The 22454-nt window shown below is 41.7% G+C and overlaps 1 protein-coding gene across 1 annotated transcript in view; it reads left to right on the forward strand.

Annotated features, from left to right (window-relative positions):
• Positions 1–20788, forward strand: part of GLIS3 (GLIS family zinc finger 3) — a gene marked incomplete at both ends in the record, with an annotated part of 470092 nt that extends 449304 nt beyond the window's left edge. Inside the window, 2 exons of the mRNA XM_080708663.1 lie at positions 19579–19761; positions 20652–20788. Coding sequence (XP_080564789.1) covers positions 19579–19761; positions 20652–20788 — 320 coding nt within the window. The remainder of the gene's footprint in view (positions 1–19578; positions 19762–20651) is intronic.
• Positions 20789–22454: the final 1666 nt, after the last annotated feature.

Raw genomic sequence — 22454 nt, forward strand, 5'->3', positions numbered from 1 at the left:
TCTGTTCTCTACCTGCTCTTTCCCTACCAGCCACTTGTCATGTGGCAGTTTGTTTTCATAATTGGAACTAAAAAAATTTATTGAACAAAAGGAAATATCTAGAAAGATCTCCATTTCATTGACTATTGTGACTTCTCTGTGATTAGCTTAAAACATCTGTGGGAGCTAGGCATGGTGGTACATGCCTGTAATCCCAGTACCTGGGAGATTAAGACAGAAGAAAAGTGGGTCTATGGCCAACCATAGCAATTTAGGGAGGCCCTCTGAAACTTAATGAGGCCTTGTTTTAAAATAAAAAATAAAGTAGGGCTAGGGGTATAGCTCAGAGGTTAGAATCCTGAGTTCAATCTTCAGTGGCATACACACACTTATGGTGAGTCTTTAATGAACATTATTATACATTTGGTGTTTTTAAATATTTTTTTGCCCTGTAGATAGAACCTGGGGACATTTTTCTTCCAAACTACACCTCCAGCCATTTTTATTTTTTATTTTGAAAAAGGTCTCACTAAGCTGATGAGGGTCATGCTGAGTTGCAAAACTAGCCTCAAACATATGGTCCTCCTATCTTTCGCAGGTATAATAATATGCTTTGCAGAAGCAAAGATTCTCTCTTACACCATGTTTGGCCTCTAGTAAATAAAATTCTTTAAAATACCATTGTGATGTATGACTATAATGCACCAATTAAAAATATATATAAAAATAAAATAATAAAATAAAATCAATTAAATGGGGTTGGGGATTTGGCTCAGTGGCAGAGTGCTTGCCTAGCATGCACAAAGCTCTGGGTTTAATCCTTGGCCCTGTAAAAAACATTTTTTTAAGTGGAAAAAGTATAAAATCAATTAAATATTTTTTCTTATATTTCTGATAAGGGCTCCACTGAACTCATTAAGGCTGAACACATTAATGACAATGATCTATAATTCTTGACTTTTTAGTGGAATTTTCCTTGTAAATATGATAATTGATGGTTTAGAAGAAAATAAAATGTGAAGAGCTAAGGGTGGAACGTCCTTAAATAAAAGGGAAAACTGAAAAACCACACATCAGGAACATCTGGTTACTTACTGGTAGTGAGGGCACTATGTTAATAAAACAGAAAACAAAAAATGCTGAAGCACCAGAAGTCACTTGATCTGTCCCCATTCAGATCATCTCTGTTCAGCACCCAGTTGCAAAACAATCCCAGTTTCCTTAGAATTTCTCGTTGGCTTATTTAAGACTGCCAGTGTTCCATCTGATTACAGGAATTCTCCCTCTCTAACCAGACTCTTCTGACTAAACCCTCCATTTAATTCTTTTGCAAGGTCTTTGAGAACTAGACTGTATAAGATGCAAGTCTGTTGAAGTCAAAACATTTAGGCATTTTTCTAAATCATTTAAGTGTAACCACCAACCCCTCCTTCTTACATTCCTTTACCAGACCCAACCTCATATCACACATCCCAAAGCAAGTTCTTAAATTTCCTTGTCATTATGGCAAACTGATTCATGGAATCTGAATTAGTCAAGTAATTATCCGATGTCTTTTGTGTTTGTGGCTCTGGGCTGATGTAGCATTTTTATGAACATCGATGAGGTCAGTATCAGCACCTAAATTTACATTATAATATGTTTTATAAGTGACTCTTAAAAACATGATTTTTGTCAGTTCCTGGCAACTATAAAGTGTCAGTTCCTGGCACTCAGTAAAGTATTTGTGGGATGGATACCTTAATCCTTGTTATCATCTTGTGAAGAGAGAATGAAATACATTGTTAACCCCACTTAGAGATGAAATTCAGAGTAGTTGAGTACGTGCTTTGATGCTGGAATGATATCCTGAAAAAGTTCAACACGTCCTGTCGGTGAGCTTTGTTGTACAATTTTTCCCCCCACCCTCTCTTTCTGTCTCCAGATCCAGAAGAAAGGAGTGACGCAGAGCAACAAAGCACTCCAGGTTACCTCAACAGGGCCTATTGTATTTCCAGCGCCTTAGTTTCTGTCCTTCTACTTAAAAAAAAAAAAATTGAGTGATGGAAAGGGAAGTCACGTTGTTTTCTCAAACTCAGATTAACTGTTATATATAAGGTTCATATTTCAGAATTCTTGAACTCACTTGTGATTCTTTTCACCCTGAGTATGTTCACCAAAGTCACCAGCTGTGGTATTACTCATTCAGCTATTTATTCCTTCTCCAATATCCACTTCCTGCTCTGTACCACTTTCTGGCTGCTAAAGGTACATCAATGGAGAACACACACAAATGTCTGGCCTGTCCTGAGCATATATTTATCTAAAGGGCATCTGTGATGCATGATTCTGAACTTAACAGTCAGAGAATATTCTTCACAGTTCATGAAATCATGTCATCTATTTGTTTTATGTAGCACTTGACACATTTTTGGATGCCTGGTACATGCTTAAAATTCAGGAGTTTGGTATGTGGTAGAATGAGATTAAGCAGGGAAGGAAAGACTGCGTAGACCAGATGCACTCATCAGAGTAGTGTTCCCAGGTAGCAGTGGGATGTGTTTAGCGGGAGGGGTGGGACAGAGATGTAAGATCATAAATAGAGTTGTCCAGACAAGTAGTGAGTGTCACAATGTCTGGCAAGATTAAAATGGCAAGTTTCCTGGTGACCAGACAGAAGAAGATGATAAGGATCCTGAGATCCAGGTATATTTGTCAGGTTTCACAAATAGGATATCTACTCTCCAATCCAAACTCACAAAGGTAGATGTCTATACTCTTTTACCTTGAGCCAAGATTTAATCCCAATGTCATGGTCTAGATAGTAGGTTTGGGGGAGGCCCACCAGTATGCAGTAGAGATTTAGTTAGGAGGCAGAGGTTCAGGGGGAGAAATAACCAAGGATCATTGACAACAATCACAGGGTTCTCCCTCTTAGATTCTAGTGCTAGAAAATTTTGTGATCACAGACTTGGATTTAGAGAAGCAATAAGTTAACAGAGTGGATATAACGTGGGAATTTGATTGTAGCTAGATAACAAAAATCTAGGCCAGAAGACCAGTATGGGGTCAACAGTGAGACCACAAATCTGATTCATTCAAATGAGACCATGTGACTTCACCTTGATGGGAACTTGCAAGTAAGAGAAAGGCACCAGGGAGGGAGCTGGGCAAGTCATCTTGACCCAGATCTGCTGAGAGTGGAATTCTAGATCACTTCAAAACAGTTATCTTCACTCTATCCTCAAGAGCCCCCAGGTGTAGCAGAAGGGGCCAGAGGCCAGCCCATGGGGAAGAGATGCCGTCCGGAAGAGCTCTCCTTCCCCATTCAAATGGAGTCAGAGCCCTTCAGTTTTTTTCCACTGGTATTTTATTTGAAACTTTTTCATGTTTGTGAATCATCTCATAATGTTCTTGGGGCCTCTTAGGCCTTAGTATAAGAAATACCTTTTCAGCCGGGTATGGTGGCTCATACTTATAATCCCAGTACTTGGGAGGCTGATACAGGAGGATTACAGATTCGAAGCCAGCCTCAGCAGCTTAGTGAGGCCCTCTGCAACTTAGTGAGAACCAGTTTAGAAATAAAATGTAAAATAGGTCTGAAGATCTAGCTCAGAGGTAAAAGGTCCCTGAGTCCCATCCCCAGTGCTAAGAAAGAAAGAAAGAAAGAAAGAAAGAAAGAAAGAAAGAAAGAAAGAAAAAAGCTCTTCAAACACAAGCCTTTCGAGGCCCTTCCTCTAGATTCACTGAACTGTTCTTAGCTCCAGGAATGTGCAAGTTTAATAAACCTGCCCTGGCAGAGCTGATGTTGGGAGCATCCTCCTTAAGAATCTCTAGATCTCAAGTGTTGAAGTTAAATGGTTCTAGGAAACCACAGTTGGTTCCCTGATCAGTGGTAATCCAAGAGAAGTAAGATTTGCCTATGACCAGGATGTAAATACTTTGCAGCTTCTTTCTCCTTGTCCCTTCTGAGGAAGTCCTACAAATGCAGATCCAGGTAAAAGTTATGGAGAACCAGGATGGCCCTCATGGAAAGACAAGGGCAGGTAGAATTAAACTTTTATTCTTTGCTCTTCTTCCCCTGTTCTGCTTTAGGTACTGGTACTCCTAAGTCAAAAGATGGCTAGTGGGCTTTATGGGAAAGAGCCTGATGCAACCATGGCAAATTTATCTTATACTCAAGAGAAAATCGGTGATAAGTAACACTGGGCTTATAATGAGAGTGTGGGAGCTAAAGTTTTCAATGGGTTTCAGCATTGGCAAGATGATATTATTATTATTATTATTATTATTATTATTATTATTAACTTAATATTTCATTTATTCCTTGCAACTACCTAGTAGGGGCACTTACACCAATAACAAGTGGTCATTCATGGAAAAATTCCTACCTCACTATAACGAACTTTGACTAGTGGGCAAAGTGCTATCTTCAAAATGCTATCAGATGCAGGGCATCTGAATCCTCCATCCTTCACTTCTGGCCTTGCGGGTACCAGGGATTTGAGTATTTGGGTAGCAGCCTGCAGTGGGGGAGTATGGACAGCAGCTCCTGGGCACCTGGGCACTGAATCACTTTCATGGTTTCTATGCTTCTTTCCCTTCTTGATTTGAGGATTCTGCTACCATGTGACATTATCATCCTCCTTGTATAGGTTTAGAGAGAGCATAGTTTCCTTAAGCCACACAGCCAGTAAATAGCAGAGCTAGCTTTCACATCTGTCTCAGACTCTGCGGGTCTTCTGGGTTCTGAAAGTCTCTATTTTACATAATTTCCAAATACGTACATTCTCACCATCAGGATTCACTGAACCATTTTACTATAACTGTATATATCCACACATGGCAATTACTAACACACATTGTAATTAGTTTACTTTGGCAGCTTATCATTTTGAGAATTTGGAAGCCATAGGCCACCACGCACTAGGGTTTGGGGTGGTTTGGGGGGTAGTTAAAGGAAAATTGATTACATCTCTTAACCAAGAGTGTTTTACAAATGCCTTCCTTCCCACTGCTTTTTCTGATTTCCTTATTGTCCCTTTCGGTAACATGTTCTTCCCGCTCCCATCCCCTTATGTGAACCCTTTGTAGATATCAATAGCCAGCCCTCTCCCCTTCCCTGCCCCATGCCTGGAAACAAGTAGAGGAGGCTAAGGGCCAGAATATGGCTCACAGTGATCAATGCAGTCGCCAGCTTGCTGCAGACCAGGTGCCACTGAGTGGGCCACTGGTGGAAAGACCACCCAGAGTGTCCAGTGCACATCTCATTGTGGCCTCCACGCTGGCAGCAGGAGGTGCAGATGTAAATGCCCCCAGGTTGTGGAAGTGGGGAGGGGAGCTTTTTAAATTAGGAACCCTCAAGCTGCAACCCATTGTCCAAGGGCAAGGGACCAGGCAGTTGCTCCAGTGGTCAGCTTTTGAATCACTGTCATGGGTTCCCTTCAGTAGGAATTTGCCCTGATGGATTTTGTTTTGTTTTTTGTTTTTTTTTTTTTTTTTTGGTGGTACTGGGGTTCCTGGAAACACTTATACCTCCGGGCTACACTCCCAGACCTATTTTATACATTTTTATTTGGAGACAGGGTCTCTTAAGGCAGCACAGCTGGCTTCAAACCTGAGCGATCCTCCTGTCTCTGCCTCCCAAGTATAGGGATTACAAGCATATGCCACCACCCCCGGCCCTGGTGGGGTTGTAAGGGTATTATTATTTCCATTATTTTCCTCTTTCTTAGTAGAGTAGTTGCTTAAATGTCAGTCGTAAATAGCTTCAGCACTTTGCAAGCTGGTTCAGTTCTCAGCCCAAAGAAAAATCTGTCTTCCTTACATAGTCTGTGAGCTGTTCCTGTAGCTTCCCCACTTATAGGCTTCAGATTGTTAAAATGAACAGTCAGTTTCTGTACCTCTCCTGGGAAGGAGGCTTAGTGGCACTCTAGATCAGATGAAGACCTGGTTGATGTCTATGGCCAAGGGGAGGAGGAAAGGCAAAAATGACAACAATCTGAGGCAATTTCACCATTAAGTGCAGCATCGCTTTACACTTAAGGGTAATAGGTTATGTGAGAAAATTGCTTAAGGACTGCTTATATGCTACTCAGAACCTCTAAACCTTCTGAGCTTAAATCATTATAATAGAATTGCTACTGTTGACTGCTGGCCTACTGAGATGCCCAGCCACATGCTAAATGTTTTTATAAATATGACCATACAGATTTTCTATAATCTTATAAAATAGGTATTATTTGCAAAGAAAACAAGGCTTATAAAGAAAAAGAGTCATCTGGAAATCCGGCTGAGATCTAACTTGTTCTTACAATGGATGGAAATAAGAGTGGATAAATCAGAAAAATGGCCATAAGAACATCCTGAAATGTCTGTTTCTACTTTTGAGGGTTTCTAGCATGTTTCAGTGATTAGGTGATTTGATCATTTTTGCTAAGTAATTCAGTACTTTTTTCCTCTAATAATAATGTACTTTCTAAACTACAGGCCCAGCCAAGTAACTTTGTCTGTAATATGACAACACGGGAATCTCAACAAAAATAACAAGATATTGTTCAAATCCATTTGGTCCCTGAGCTATAGCCCCAGTTATCTTCATGAACTGTATCAACAGACAGAATCCTAGTTCTGAAATGTGGTAACTGTGAGGATTTGGATACATTATTTTAACTTCTTGGTTTCTTTGTCCAGAAACAAAGGACAGTGCTCCTGTGTGAGTCAGCTTTATCACTGTGACCAAAACACTTGACAGGAGCAACTTAGAGGAGGAAATGTTTATTTGGGCTCATCCTTTCAGAGGTCTGAGTCCATGAGCTGGTTTCTTTGGGACTGGGGTTAGACAGAACATCATGGCAGTAGAGTGTGCAAGGGGGACCTGCTCAGCTCATGTAAGCCAGGAAGCATAGAGAAAGAGAAAGGAAGGGGCTAGGTTCCAGAGCACACAGCCAGTAATATACTTCCTCCAATTACACCCCACTTCCCAGCAGTCTACCCAGCTCCCAATGGGTTGGTCCACTGATAGAATCAAAGCCCTCAAGATCCAATCATTGCCTAAAAGTCCCACTTCTGAACCTTGGGAGCATTGGCAACCATGACTTCGACACAAAAGCCTTTGGGAGATGTTCCAGACCTAAAAGCCATAACAACTACTTAGCTAAAAAGTTGTTCTAGCTGAGTATGGCGGCACATCTCCTTAATCTTGGTACTTGGAAAGTTGAGACAGAAGGATCACCGGTTTGAGAACAGCTTCAGCGAGTAGTGAGATGCTCAATAACCTACTGAGATCCTGTTTCAAAACAAAAATTTAAAATTGAACTGGTGGTGTAGCTTAGAGATAGAATGCCCCTGGGTTCAACCAGTACAAAAAAAAAGTTCTAAAATTGAAGATGTCTGTGTAAAATACCTGAACAATGCCTATCTCCTAGCAAATAGATACCACATCTTTTCCTTTCATAGGACAGAATTCTGAGTGGCTGGTATAACACTTTCTAAAAGGATTCCACAAAAATGTCAATGCAAGGGAATTGCTAATAAGAAAGCTCTGGATATAGTATGACAGTTATGTGATCGTGTTTTATTTCTGCAGCCTACTTATGCGAAGATAAAGGTTAGATCCAGCAATACTACCACATATACGGATATTGGAAGAATTTTAAATGGTAGGATGATGCCGTGAGGCAAGGCCGGTGCTGGGGCCTCCAAGGCTGGGATAAGAGCCTGCCAAGGGGTTAGGCCGGTGCCAGGGCCAATGGCCAGCATCAGAGCCGGCCATGAGGAAAGGCTGCTACTGGGGTCTCCGAGGCCGGGATCAGAGCCTGCCAAGGGGTTAGGCCGATGCCGGGGCCAGCGGCCAGCATCGGAGCCTGCCATGGGGCAAGGCTGGTACTGGGGCCTCCGAGGCCGGGATCAGAACCTGCCAAGGGGTTAGGCCAATGCCGGGACCAGTGGCCAGCATTGGAGCCTGCCACGAGGCAAGGCCGGTGCCAGGGCCTCCGAGGCCGGGATCGGAGCCTGCCAAGGGTTAGGCTGATGCCGGGGCCAACGGCCAGTATTAGAGCCTGCTGAGAGGCAAGGTCGTTACTGGGGCTCTGAGGCCGGGATCAGAGCCTGCCAAGGGGTTAGGCCGATGCCGGGGCCAGCGGCTGGCATCGGAGCCTGCCGTGAGGCAAGGCTGGTGCTGGGGCCTTCGAATCCAGGATCGGAGCCTGCCGAGGGGTTAGGCCGGTGCTGGGGCCAGCAAGGCTGGCATCGGAGCTTGCCATGAGGCAAGGCCACTACTGAGGCCTCCAAGGCCGGGATCGGAGCCTGCCTTGAGGCTAGGCCAGTGCTGGGGCCACCGAGGCTGGGATCGGAGCCAGCTGAGGGGTCAGGCCGGTGTCGGGGCCAGTGAGACCAGAATCGGGGCCTCCCATGAGGCAAGGCCGCTGCTTGAGCCAGCAATGTCTGGATCAGTCCACCAGGTAGCCAGGCCACTACTGGGTCCATCAAGAGTGGGATCAGTACTTGCAACACGGCATGCACAGAGAAATATCACAGAAAATAAAAACCAGATGCTTCCCCTAATTAGCAATAACTAGGAGGAAAGGGGCAACAGGAAGAGGTTGAGCTATAGAAAGGGCCCTATAGTGAAGCAATTAAGGTGACCAATCAGAGGGTATGGAATAGGGGAGGATGGAGCCTCTTTAAAACGCAGGAGGTACATAAACAAATGTATCAAAGTTAATCACCAAAGAAGCATGGGATCAAGGGAGGGGGAGGGGATGGGATGGGGGCTGGATGAGGGCTAATTGGATGATGTGTGCTTGTATATCCTCTCAAGTCTTGTACTCCAATGTGATATATGATTACAATGCACCAATAAAAATAAATTTAAAAAATTTAAAAAAATAAATGGTAGGATGAGATTTCTACTTTCATTTGCATGGTATTACATAAGCAAATTATTGGTTATAAAGGCAAGGTCATAAACAGTTCTGTTTCCAACTCTTTTTCTGTAAAATGGGAATCTTTGTCTGAATTACCTACTTCCATGAAAGAAATGTCAGAAGGCTACCTTAAAAGGAATCTTTTAGGAGTGCTAGTATTTAGGTTTTATGTGTGTAGTAGGCATCTGAATTCCTGGGCCTTTCTCTGAGCAGTCTGACTATATAGATTCAGGGAATAAGATCTAACCTTAAAGACTATGTTTAGGTTGCCTTTACAGGCTTTTCGAGATACCTGTCTGTGTTTCCCAGGTCTTTGCATCAGTATCTCCTGTCATGGAGTATAGATAGTATTCAAAGGATGCAAGGGAAGAGCCATCAGAAAGTAAGGGAATACACAAGCAGCCAAAGTTAGAGAAGAAAGGAGGGGCCAAGGAGTGTGAGGGTATGTACTGCCTTTCTTCTTGGTCCTTTTCCTTTTTTATCAATATTTGTATTTTCAGAAACTATTGTAATGTGCTTGAGGAAAGTAATTTATAATCTGTGATTAGTGATTCTAAGCTATAACACAGTAGGGAGGATTCAAATCTCTGGGAAGGATTTATTCAACCCAAGCAAACCTCCCACGTCCAGAGTTGTGCAAGAGCCTTTCCACCCTTGCTTTTGCCCTTGTCCTCTGTTTTTTTCCAACCCCTTTAACTTTCCAGGAAGCAGGATCCCAGGGTTTAGCAAACCCTCCTCTTCTATGACATCTAACTCCACATCCCAATGCTGAGTGAAACTAAGGAAACTGCGGAATGTGTAGGTTGGCCAGAGATGATCCATTATCCTGCAAAGAGAGTTGAAGGATGCAGGTCTCTTTTAAGTAGGCTGATTTATGGAGAGAAGAAAAACACCAATAAAGGCATCTTTCTTATAGGTAAAGAAACCAAGGTTTCTTGTCATTAAATTCATTCATTCATTCATTCATTCATTCATTCAGTGCATGAGTGTTTATCAAGTGCTTGTTACATGGAAGGTGTCATTTTGAGCACTATGGATATGATTTTAAAAAACAGACTGGACAAGGTCCCTGCATTCATGGGATATATACTGTTATGAGGAAAGCATGTAATACAGACATACATGGTATAAAGGCATACATACACTGTTTCTTAAAAATAGACTTTAATTTTAGAGCATTTTTTAGAGTCACTCACAGCACATATTCATGGAAAGTATAGGGTTTCCTTATAACACTTTTGTATGTGTATGTAGTACTGGGGATGGAACCCGGAGGTATTCAACCTCTGAGCTATGTTTCCAGCCCGATTTTTTATTCTTTATTTGGAAAAAGGGTTTCACTAAGTTGCAGAAGGCCTCACTAAGTGGCTGAGGCTGGCTGTGAACTTGCAATCCTCCTGTCTCAGCCTCCCAAGTACTAGGATTACAAACGTAAGCCACCTCGCCCGGCTGATAGAACATTTTTTTCTTTCTCTAGACTTAAATTATAAGATATATTTGATCAGAGAAAAGATCTCCAAAGAGAAGAGGAATCCCCACAGTGCCACAGAGCATTAGAGAAGTAGGGAGCTGAAGAGACTAGCGCCAAGCATCTCCTTCCTATGTCCCCGCCTCCAGAGCGCGAATTTGGCCCCACCCATTCATCACTTGGGCTCATCCATGTCCCTACATATGGGGAAATCATATGACTAAGGCCAAAACTACACTTCCTAAAGTAACCCACAAAATTATAGTCTCTGCAGAAAAAAAATTAGAGTCACAAAGCTCATAAATATACATTCTTCCTTCCACTTGGCTTGCAAAAACCATACCACCAAGAACCACAACGCCACCTCTGCCACTGATATCTGCTTGCTCCCCTACCCAGCATGAGCTGTTTGGTACCACACACAGGGAGATCTCTCTGACAGGGCTGATCTTCTGCAGAGCTATGCAGTGGCTTCTCCATGATACTGCCGTCATACGCACCCAGTAAAAATGTCTGTGTTGCTTTTCATTCTTTCTATCTTTAATGCATTATGGAGAAAAGAACTGGATCTCTATAAATCCCTTAAAGAAATTTTTCTTTATATTGTCATATGTACTATAGTATTATACTATTTGATTTCTCATTTATGTGTTTTCCCCCCTTGGACTAAAATGTAAGCTCCAAGAAGACATGGAGTGTATTATTCATTACTGTCTCCCCAGCGCTTGAGCAAATGCTTGGTGAATAATGGTCAGGTGGATGCAATCCTAGAAATTGAAATGCATGTGTTATCAGAAGAATTATAAAAGAATAATATTATAATATGTAAATATGTAAGCTGGGCTGGACACATGCTCAGCCCTTTACATTGGATGATCTCATTTAATCCTTTCATCTTTGTGGTTGTCTTTTCAGTAGACACACCCACCTTACATAAATACAACAGTAACAGCAAGTACATATAGCAGTCAGCATTTCTTCTGAAAAGTTCAAGAAAGAGTCGATGCTTGATATTTGCAGTGCTTTTCTTGGTTCCTACACTGAGACAGGAGTTGAAGGGATTTTCCCTCTATAGATACCAAGGGCTTAGGTTTCTCTCAGCACTGCTTCCAAGGAGTCTCAAAGATGATCCTGCCAAGCCAATGAGGCCGCACCCTGGTGGGGAAGTTGTTCTGGGGGATATTCCTGATATCTCTGAGGGGCTCCTGCTGCCACACATGGGCTCTCTACACCTATGAGCTGTCACCATGGTGCCGGCCAAGTCTCCTGCAGGCAAGGGCCAGTCGCATTCTGAGTGCTGTCCATCTAGCACTTTTCCTGAGCACTTAAGCCAGAGTTCAGAGGTGGCTCCCCAGCATCACCATAATAGAGAACAAGAGTTATGGTTTGCCAAGCCATCTGAGGCATAAGCAAACTTACAAAAGATAAATCACGACTTAGCACCTTCACAAAGCACAGACTGGTGGTAGAGATCTCCATCCATGAGTACACATAGTTGAGTAGCTCCTTTAGTGTGGATACTTCACTGCGTCATCAAATGGCACCAAAAATGGATTCCTATCGGTGACATCATCATCATCCCTAGTGCACATGGTGAGTTAGGCCCAAAAATCTAGAGTAGAGAAAGTGGGTGACACATTTCCTTCATCTGCTGCTTCTAGAAAGGAATGTGACCCCTCCCCAGTGGTTGGAATGTCTTGGCCAGTTAAACCTGAAACAATACTCAACTGCTTAAGGGTTGAGAGTGGACCAACCATTATTTCTTGATATACTTAAGTTCTTTTCACAAAAATTGAAGTGGTAACTTTGCAAAGAATAGATAGATGTAATAGTCTAGTGTACTTCCAATCTTAAAAGTCAAGAATCTAAAAAGTCATTTATCTGGCCTTTATTTATAAGCTTTTATTGGATCATGTGTTTTTCTTTCAGGAATTTAATCAGAAACATTCCTGAAACATGGTCTGTCAAACCTGGGAATCCAGATTGCTCTAGAGTTATGCTGTCTCAGACAGTAGCCGGGAGCCATGTGTAGCTATTTAAATTTGAATTAATTAAAATCGAGTAAAATGTAAAAGTCAGTTCTTCAGTCACACTAGCCATATTTAAAGTGCTTGGTGAGCACATGTAGCTACTGTATCGGACTGTGCAGAGAAAGATAATTTCTGTCATGGAGGAAAGTCGCATTGGGCCGTGTTGCGCTAGAGATCACCTTTCTGCTATCATAATCAGTTCAGATGTAGTTCCTTGCTCCTACAACTTCCTCTTCCACTTGGGAAGAAAATTCATTCCCAGCTTTATGGGGTTTGTTTGTTTGTTTGTTTGTTTGTTTGGGTTATTTTTGGTGGTACTGGGATTCCTGGAAACCCTTCTGCCTCCAGGCTACACTCCCAGACCTATTTTATATTTTTATTTTTGGAAACAGGGTCTCTTAAGCCAGCATGCTGGCTTCGAACCTGCGCGATCCTCCTGTCTCCGCCTCCCAAGCGCGGGGATTATAAGTGTGCGCCACCACGCCCGGCCATGGGGTCGTTTTATCATCATTAGCAGCAAGAGTGATCACGAACACAGACATAAGCAGTCCTATGTGACAAGATAAGGAAAAATGCTTTTAAAGAGTGAATTGCAGTGATATGGAAGAAACTCATAGGTAATATTAGGGGAGAAAACAGAGTACAAAGATACTATCATATACATTCAATTTTATATTTAGGTATATATATAATTTTACTTTTATGTGTATATATATCTGGCCATTTCTGAATGATGGAAATAGAAATAATTTTACACTTTTTCTTTATACTAGTCTACATTTTCTAGTTGTTATAATTAGTCCCAAGTCTTTTTATAATTAGAAAAGCAAGTTTGTTTATAGAAAGACAAAAAATAACTCAAATTTGAGAATAGGAAGAATAATTCTCCTTGGCCTTCAGAAGCTGCAGTTTAGGGAGAATGAGTTTCTTTGCAAATTTCTCTCCTCTTCTATTCTTGGAAGTAAAATAACTTCTAAAGTGGCAGAGGGGTGTTTTTGTAACTTAAGTGTGACAGCTAACATGTATTGCCAACCTACATTTATGTGTGCATTTTTATGCTATTAATAAGTACATGTTTTCTTGCTACAACTATATTATCAGTCCTCAAGGACAAGGTATTATCCTCTATTTATTTGGCCTCTCCAATAGTACCCTCACCGACACTTGGTAACTGTTGTCAATGGCTCACTGACTGACAGATTGGCTGACCTTGCCATCACTCCAAGGTTTTATGCTCATGAAATGTGTTAACATCTCGCCTCATTTTGCTTTGGGTCCGAGAAGTCGTGTTCTTTCCAAATTTGCTGCATGAAACCCAACACTGGGATACAGGAGCCATTCATCAGAAAATTAGTTAGGCCTTCTCTAGGTTTGTGTGTGTGTGTGTGGCAAGATCCTAATGGAATGTTTTTTAAATGTCAAGTGTTTTATGGAAATAGTGCTGGGAAGAAAGTATGGTAAAACTCTGATTTGAGCAACCACACCAGAGTATTTAGCATCAGTGTTAACTGGCTACTTGGAGGGATTCAATAAGGAAGATTTTCTCTTCTTGAGTTGGCTGTTAAAGTGATAAAACATACTATGGGGCCATTTGGGTTTTAATAGCCAAGACACCCAAAGGCAGGGACTTCATAATCTGCTTTTCTCTCCTCACTCAGATCCAAACTAGTATAGAGAAAAAGTGGAAAATTATCTTTATTTCCATCATTCATAAGTGGCCAGATATATACATATAGAAGAAATTATAAAATAGAATGTATATAATAACTGGGAGATGGAGCCCAGAATAATGGATCTCAGAACAGCATCGGGTATATTTTACCACTTCACAAACCCCTTAAACTTATACACATCAGAGCACCCAAATAAAGTTTGGAGCCATGTGGCTTTTTACTGTCTCTCAGAAATAGGAGAGAAGATAGGGTGTATTCATTTCGAGCCCCCCCCCATACCATTTTGGCATGGGGCTGTATTTCTATTTTCTGTATTTCTATCCTTCTAATAAACTTCTTTAAATCCTCAAAAAAAAAAAAGAAAAGAAAAGAAATAGGAGAGAAGATAGGAAAGGGAAAATGAATTAGTTTTCACAAAAGGCCAGTGAATGTCTCTATCATTGTCCCTGAATGATTAATGTCCCTATCAGGGAAGTCATGGGAGTTTGGGAGTTTAGTGAAAAATGTGTTGTCTTATTGGAAGGTAATATCACACCAAGGAGTGCTACCATGGAATTTATGGGTGATGATTTTGAACAGGGCCAGTGTAGAGGTTTAACAACCGTTGTCTATTTTGCTCAGTGAGGTGACATTACATTGTAAAAGACCAACAGTGATAATTCTTTTTCTTTCTTTCTTTTTTTTTTTTTTTTTTTTTTGGTGATACTGGCGTTCCTGGAAGCCCTTCTACCTCTGGGCTACACTCCCAGACCTAATTTATACTTTTTTAAAATTTGGAAACAGGGTCACCAGGCGTGGTAGCGCACGCTTGTAATCCCCGTGCTTGGGAGGCAGAGACAGGAGGATTGCGCAGGTTCGAAGCCAGCCGCGCGCGCTGGCTTAGGAGACCCTGTTTCCAAATAAAAAAATGTAAAAATAGGTCTGGGAGTGTAGCCCGGAGATAGAAGGGCTTCCAGGAACCCCAGTACCACCAAAAAAATAAAATAAAATAAAATTGGAAACAGGGTTTCTTAAGCCAGCGAGGCTGACTACGAACCTGCGTGATCCTCCTGTCTCCGCCTCCCAAACGCGGGGATTACAAGCGTGCACCACCATGCCCGGCAACGGTGATAAGTTTCGAAAGTGCCTTCAGCCTAATGGTTATCTATGTTTGTACATGCCTGACCACCAGGTACCCAAAGTCAAGATCAGTCCAAGGAATGACCCAAACCACATAGCTCCAATTTCTAGTTTCATTAAGCTACTCTAATTTGTTACTGTTTTGGGACCTCTCTCGGACAAATTCAGAAATCAGGGTATCTATCATTAGTGCAGAATTTAGAAACTATGTGCCAGAGGTACACAGCTCAGGTCTCCAAAGAGCCAAGCATGTTCCAGAATATTTTGTTTCCTTGGAGTATAATATGCTTTTAAAAATATAATAATGATTTTTTTTTTTTTTTGCACTGGGAATTGAACCCAGGGCATTCTAACTTTGAGCTACATTCTCAGGCCTATTTTATTTTTTACTTTGAAACAGGGTTTTGCTGAGTTGCTGAGAGCCTGGATAAGTTGCTAAGGCTGACCTTGAACCTGCAGTCCTCCTGTGTCAGCCTGCCAAGTATTGGGATTACAGGTTGTGTGTACTGCCACACCCAGCATGATATCTTAATTCCACGGGATGGCCAACATGCCTTCTGCTGTGTCCATTCTAATAATTTGGTTATTGTTCAAAGACTTACTTGACTTCCTTTTTGAAAATTTAATTTTCCTTAGTAAAATTTGTCTCACTTTTTATTTAAAAACCAATACATTTTTATTTAAGTAATTTTACATGTGTGGATTCCTTCAACCCATCAAGATCACCTTGGTTCCTTCTAAAGCCAATGTTCTAAATCTTCCTTCTTCCTGAAGCTAAAAATTTATCTTACAAAACTAAGGCTTAATCTAGTTGTTCCATCAACCCCACACTTCTATCCTTTGGGCTTTATTTATTCTCACTTAAATTATGGACACACTGATGACAACCTTGAAATTCCATCTAAGGTCTAGTTTCTTTATGATGATTACAATCGTAAAAACTTTACGATCAGTAGACTTTACGATCATTCTTTTTAGGATAGAGGATCTGCCTAGTCTTCTGTTGAGGACAGAATGAGTTCAAATCATATTCATTCCTATTACACTAAGAAATAATGCTGAGTGTAATAATGCTGTGGGATATACCAATAATTAATATTAAAGGTCTTTCATATTTGCATACTTTTTGTTAACTCTCTTGTAGTTCCTTTCAACAGACCTAATAAATAGTCTTATGAGTAAAGCAAAACCACAGCATTACCTATGAGGTGTTTCCAATGATGTCTGGCTACCAGAGAGACCTCAGCATGTCCTATTTTTGAAAACTACGTTATCACTGTAAAATAACTTTATATTTTGTTTCACTTATTTGGCAAACATATTATTTACCATTAAAATATATAAGTATCAATTGCATAAATAAGATATCAAATTACATAGTATGTAAACATCAACTGACTGAATCTTCAAAATAACTCAGTGAGGTGTAGGTACTTTAATTCATCTCATTTTAAGAATTAGGAAATGGAAACACCAAAAGGATAAATAATTTATGAAGACCACAGTTAGCATGCAGTAAAGTAGGATTTGAACTCAGTAAACCTGACTCCAGAGTACTTGCTCACCACTATTACAATTCTAAAAAGTCAGCCGGGCGTGGTGGCGCACGCTTGTAATCCCCGCGCTTCGGAGGCAGAGACAGGAGGATCGCGCAGGTTCAAAGCCAGCCTCAACTACTTAGTGAGGTTCTCAGCAACTTAGTAAGACCCTGTTTCCAAATAAAATATAAAGTAGGTCTAGGAGTGTAGCCCGGAGATAGAAGGGTTTCCAGGAACCCCAGTACCACAAGAGAAAAAGAAAACTTCTAAAAAGAAGAAAGGCAAAAAAATAAAAATCCAAAGACAGCTATAGATGTGGTGTCATTTTTATCCTATACAATGAACTCCACGTGACCGAGCCTAGTCTTTATAGCAAATACTGTATCTTGCTTTCTTTTATAAACCTTGTAATGAACCTTATAATGACTTTTCTATGTTGTTAAATACTCCCTATAAATTTTGTTTTAATGGCTATGTGATGCTCCCATCCCAGTGTACTGCTCTTTGCGTAACCATTCTCTTAGGTTGACCCTTGTGGCTCTCTTTTTCTCTTTTCTATTAGGATCATTAGCAATGTGGTGGCTATCTCTATATTCAGGACTTCTGATGTTCTTCAGACTATACTTTCAAGATATCTCCTCAGAAGTAGTTCAAATACAGGTTGTCAAATTGTTTTCCAAAAGAATTGTAAGAAAGAATATACTTTCTTGCAATGTCTGCAACACTATATAGAAGTACTTTCTTTGCTATTCACACCTCAGCATTAAGGATTATTTTTAGAAATCTTTGCTAATGTGATAGGTAGAATATAAGACTTACTGTTATTTTTATTTTAATTTCTTTGATAGTTTTAAGGTTGATAAGTTTTATGAATATTTGAGTCCTTTGCATGTTACTGAAATGCAAAATCCTTTAGGAATCAAGAAGAGAGTAGTTAGTAGCTTTTCATTCTTTTCCTTCCTTGTCTTGGAATTTCCTTAGGTATTTTCATAGTCTGTATTACTTAGAAGCATTTAATCATCCCCCCAAGCCTTAGATGGATTTTTCCTGTTGATTCTATATAAAATGTACAATTATCTGCTTATAAAGGATATTATTATTTTGTTTCTACTATGAGTGTACCCTGTGCATAAATCTGCATTTGATCTCTGGCTCAGATCATGAGCTTCTGTGCCTTTATGAGCAGTTAAACATGTATCTTTTGGTAATGTTCATAGCAGCCATGGAAAAGACCTGCCAGCCTAGTGTGACCTGAACATTTATGCAGGCTGCCTTGAAGGTTCTAATGAGAAACAAAAAGAATTATGAGCACACTAGGCTGAATGGATCAGTGTACCCTGGTTTTACTTGAGGGGAACTAAGGAGAACCCAAATATACCACCCCTACCTGTTTAGAGATGGCTCAGATTTCTTTAATCAGGCATAAAGCCTTCCAGTCTTAAGGAGACAGATCTGGTAGATGAAAGACCAAGACTACTGCTCCAAAGTCCATGAATTGGTTTTCTGTGATGTAGTGTTTATGAATGGGATCCTGGAGCACTTTAATCTCCTTGCTTTTTCCATCAAAATAGGTTAAGGATATCAATAACTGGCATTTCTAAAGCACTTTAAAAATTATCGATGGCCTTCCTTATCCAATGATTCACTCAGTCTTCATGGTAGCACTCTAAAGTAGACAATGACATTCATATTTTACAGTTGAGAAAATAGACACAGTGAAATGTAGCATTAGAAATCACCAGAGCTACAGCTCCCTCCATTGAAGTGTGGAATTAAGCTTTCATTATTACATTTTTAAAAGTATATTTCATTCTAAGAATATAATCTAATAATTTAAATTTATTATGAATCCAGGAGAAAGAAAGGAAAGGTAAGGAAATATGAACAGCGCGGAGGATCATAAGAAACAACCACATAGGACACCAAGGAAAAGTTCATGCATGAGGAAAAAATTGAAGCCAGTAGATGAAATAAGATTATCAAGAAGTTCATGGTTATTTTTGAGAATTAAGAAAGCTCATATATATTATGTTATACACTTTCAGTTTTCTTATTTATTATAAAGATCAACAATGGTAATAGTAGTACATCCAACAATAGCATATTGGGCACCTATTTTAAATAAAAAAGATAAGTATGAATTTATTTGTTAGAAAGATAAGTAAATCTGTGTTGGGAATGTTTTATTTTTTTATTTCAACTAAGACTTATTTAAAGTATTCTGCATGTTTTTGCAAATGTGAAAACAATAAAACACAGGATAAAGAAAGTTAGCAAGTCACATTCAGAAGTTGGTGGGAGGGCCTGGGGTAGAAATGTTCCCTGGAGGTCAGGCCTTCAATATCCAGGACTCTTTAGAGAGTCCAAGAAGTCCTTTGACTTTGAGTACTAGTGCAAAAACTAAAAATGTTATAAGCCAGCCGGGCGTGGTGGCTCACGCTTGCAATCCCAGTATTTGGGAGGCTGAGACAGGAGGATTGCATGGTTTCGAAGCCAGCCGCAGCTACTTAGTGAGGCTCTCAGTAACAGTGAGACCCTGTTTCCAAACAAATAAAAATTATAAAATACGTCTGGAATATACCCCAGAGGTATAAAGCTTCTGGGTTCCATTTCCAGTAACACACACACACACACACACACACACACACACACACACACACAGTTATAAGCCAACAAGCCTTGAAATCTCTCTACAGTTGAAGAGCTCCAGCCCAGTAGTCCACTCCCAAAGCTCTCCTGGAAGATTTTGGGGGTGCTCCGAAGAGTGATGGCATTCCATCCTGTGGATCCAGGCTGGGTTCGGTTCCAGGTGGGTTGGAAAGGTCTTGTGCCTGGAAGCAGCTCAATGCCATGCTTGTATTTCAGGATTTTATGGCCAGCTGCAGACATTCTGCCCGCCGCATTACTCCGACTCCCAGAGAACCATGCCGCCCAGCAGCTCCTGCAGCGCCGTGCCTTCCTTCGAGGACTGCCTGGTCCCCACCTCCGTGGGCCAGGCTGGTTTTGATGTTTTCCACAGAGCCTTCTCCACTCACTCCGGCATCACAGGTGTGTGGCTTTGACTTGGAAACTGGAATGGCCGGAGAGTCCAGGTGGGCTGCCTGGGGCTGGCCTGGACCAGCATTGACCCAGCACCTGGCCACTCCAGATCCTGGTGAATCACCCCTGAGAGCTAGCATCCTCGCCTTCCTCTCTAGCCTTCTCCAGCCTCCCCTCCACCACATATTTATGGTGCCATCATCTTTCTCCCAGACTGTGGCAAGACTTTCAGAAAATAGGTCCCGCTGAGCCAGCTCCTCTCTACCATTCTGCCCTCCATACTGCCCTGAGCACTGCCTTCCAAACACGATGCACGAAACATACCAACTTCCTGCTCAAATACCTTCAAGAGTTTCTGTTGCATACAGAATGAACAGCCATCTTCAGCATGGCATCCCAGCCCCAGTGACTTGGGCCTGGTCATATTTTCCCACCCACTTTTCTCCTGACCTTTGTAGACACCCTTTAGCCCAGCATGCCCTCCCCCTCTTTACTCTCTTTCCTCCTTCTAGAATATTCTTCTCCTACTTCTCCATCTATAAGAACCTGCCTTTTCTCTTTCCTCCTTCTGGAATATTCTTTCCCTTCTTCTCCATCTCTAAAAATCCCATTCTGTGTGATGATTCAACTTTGCTGTCACCTCCTTTTTTGAGGCTACCCTCACTCTTCCTCTAGAACATTTTTCTTTTAAGCCCACATGTTGTACTGAGACACCTTTCAGCTCCACTGCCTCCACTTTCCTCCTCCCCCACTAAGTTCCATAAGGACAGAGACCTGCTAAAGGGCATAGGCCAGCGTGGCGGCCTCCTGGCAGCATCACAGAACTGCGATCCTGTGCTGCACACCTGCGCTGTGGCATGGCTGGAGTTACTAACTTCGTGTTTTTCTTTCTCTTCCAGTGTATGATTTACCTTCGGGTTCATCCAGCCTCTTTGGGGAGTCTCTTCGCACTGGGCCAGAAGACTCCACGTTCTTGCAGATCAGCGCAGTGGACCGCTGCCCCAGCCAGCTCTCCTCCGTCTATACTGAAGGCTAAAAGCTTCCCCTGCTTCGACTGCACATCCAGAACCTTTTGGTTGCTTGCTGCCCTTTATTTTCATACTCTCCTGGGCTGTGTGGAGAAAGATGTCTACCAAAGCAATGGCACCTGCCGGGTCACCATGTCTTTGGAAGGGAGGACCGGGTGGCCAGAGCAGGCCCTGCAGGAGTGCTTGCAGTCGCTCCATCTTCTCTCTGGGTTTGCTGGTCCAGATAACCAGCAGTACTATCTTTTCAAAGGGAATTCAGAGTCTCACTCTACTGGATACCTGCTACTTCCTGGCTGTCAACCTTCAGAGGACAACAATGAAGTGATGCACATAGGAAAATATGCTCTAGGGATGACCTTTGCTGAAAACCCCAAAGAGGAAAGGACGGCCCAGTTAGCAGAGGCATCACGAGCTGCCTTGCCCAGGCTGGGCACAACCAGGGAAACCCGCATCCAAAGCCTCCTGTGCTCTCAATGCTTCCAAACTCCCTGGCTTTCCCTCTTCTCTTAGCGCTCCTCATGCTAACCAGCTGCTTCTCCGTGTTTCTCCGATGGCAAAATAAGGTTTTATATTCCAGCTCCCTACTTTGTTTTTGGATTTTAAAGACTTGTGACTTACATCTACTTTAAAAGAAAAAAAAATAATAATATTTAAAGGTTTGTTCTTTGGGTGGAAAACATTATTATTTGAATCCCCCCAACTGTGTACATTCTGCCACAGCTGAAGTTCTAGCCTGACCCCCGCCCTGGGAGTGTTAGTTTTGCAGTTAGCAAGGGCTACTTTGGGGAAATGGGGTGGGTGTGTACAACACACACACACACACAATGCAGCAGGAACCCTCCTGGGTTGATTGCTCAGTGTTCCACCTTGAAAATTGTATTAGAAAGGTGATTTGGCTGGCTCCCCATTGCCTGCACAGTGGTGCACCACCTGAGAAGTGCAGGAGACAGAATGTGACACACTGAGTCACGGGCCCGGGTTGTTTTGGGAAACCATACCACAGACACCTGAGGTCCAGTTACTTTGCACAGCCTCTGCTCCGGTCCTTCAGGGTGTCTGCTCATCTGTCTCTCCCCTCTCTCTTTCTGCACTTTTCTCACCTTCTCAGATGTGGCTCAGACATGCCCACCACTGACCACATCCTACGGACTCTTGGGAAGGAGAGGGATGGCACACCAGAGGTGGGTAAAGCTCTGGTGTAAAAGCCTGAGCACTTGGCCATTTTGTATCAAGTGCATTTTCTATCAAGTTATTTTTAATGACACTTTTACAAAGATATTTTTTTAATCCTGTGTCCCAGGGCATAGGCTATAAAAATTGGGCAAACCCCAAAGATTCAGTCAATTCTGACATTCTGGTACAATTTCATGTCCAAGTTTCTTTCTTCTGTGTTTTTATTTAAAGTTTCCTGAGCAAAAGTGAAACAATACTATTTATCGAACTGAAATAATTACAGGCTTCAACAGGACAATTGTCAGACTTGGTGTCCTGTGACGGTTTGTATCCTGACACACAAGTCCTTCCAGTCTGGTTCCAAAATCAGAATTGTTCTTCCTTGATTCCGGTATCTGCTCCAACATTCAGTAGAATGAGAGGAATAAAGACCTGGGTGTATGTTCCATTTTTACAGAGCACTTGGTTGATCCAGTTTCTCCTGTTAGTGGGCTATGTTTT

This window comes from Muscardinus avellanarius (assembly GCF_963383645.1).
Source record: "Muscardinus avellanarius genome assembly, chromosome: 13".
Lineage (NCBI taxonomy): Eukaryota > Metazoa > Chordata > Mammalia > Rodentia > Gliridae > Muscardinus > Muscardinus avellanarius.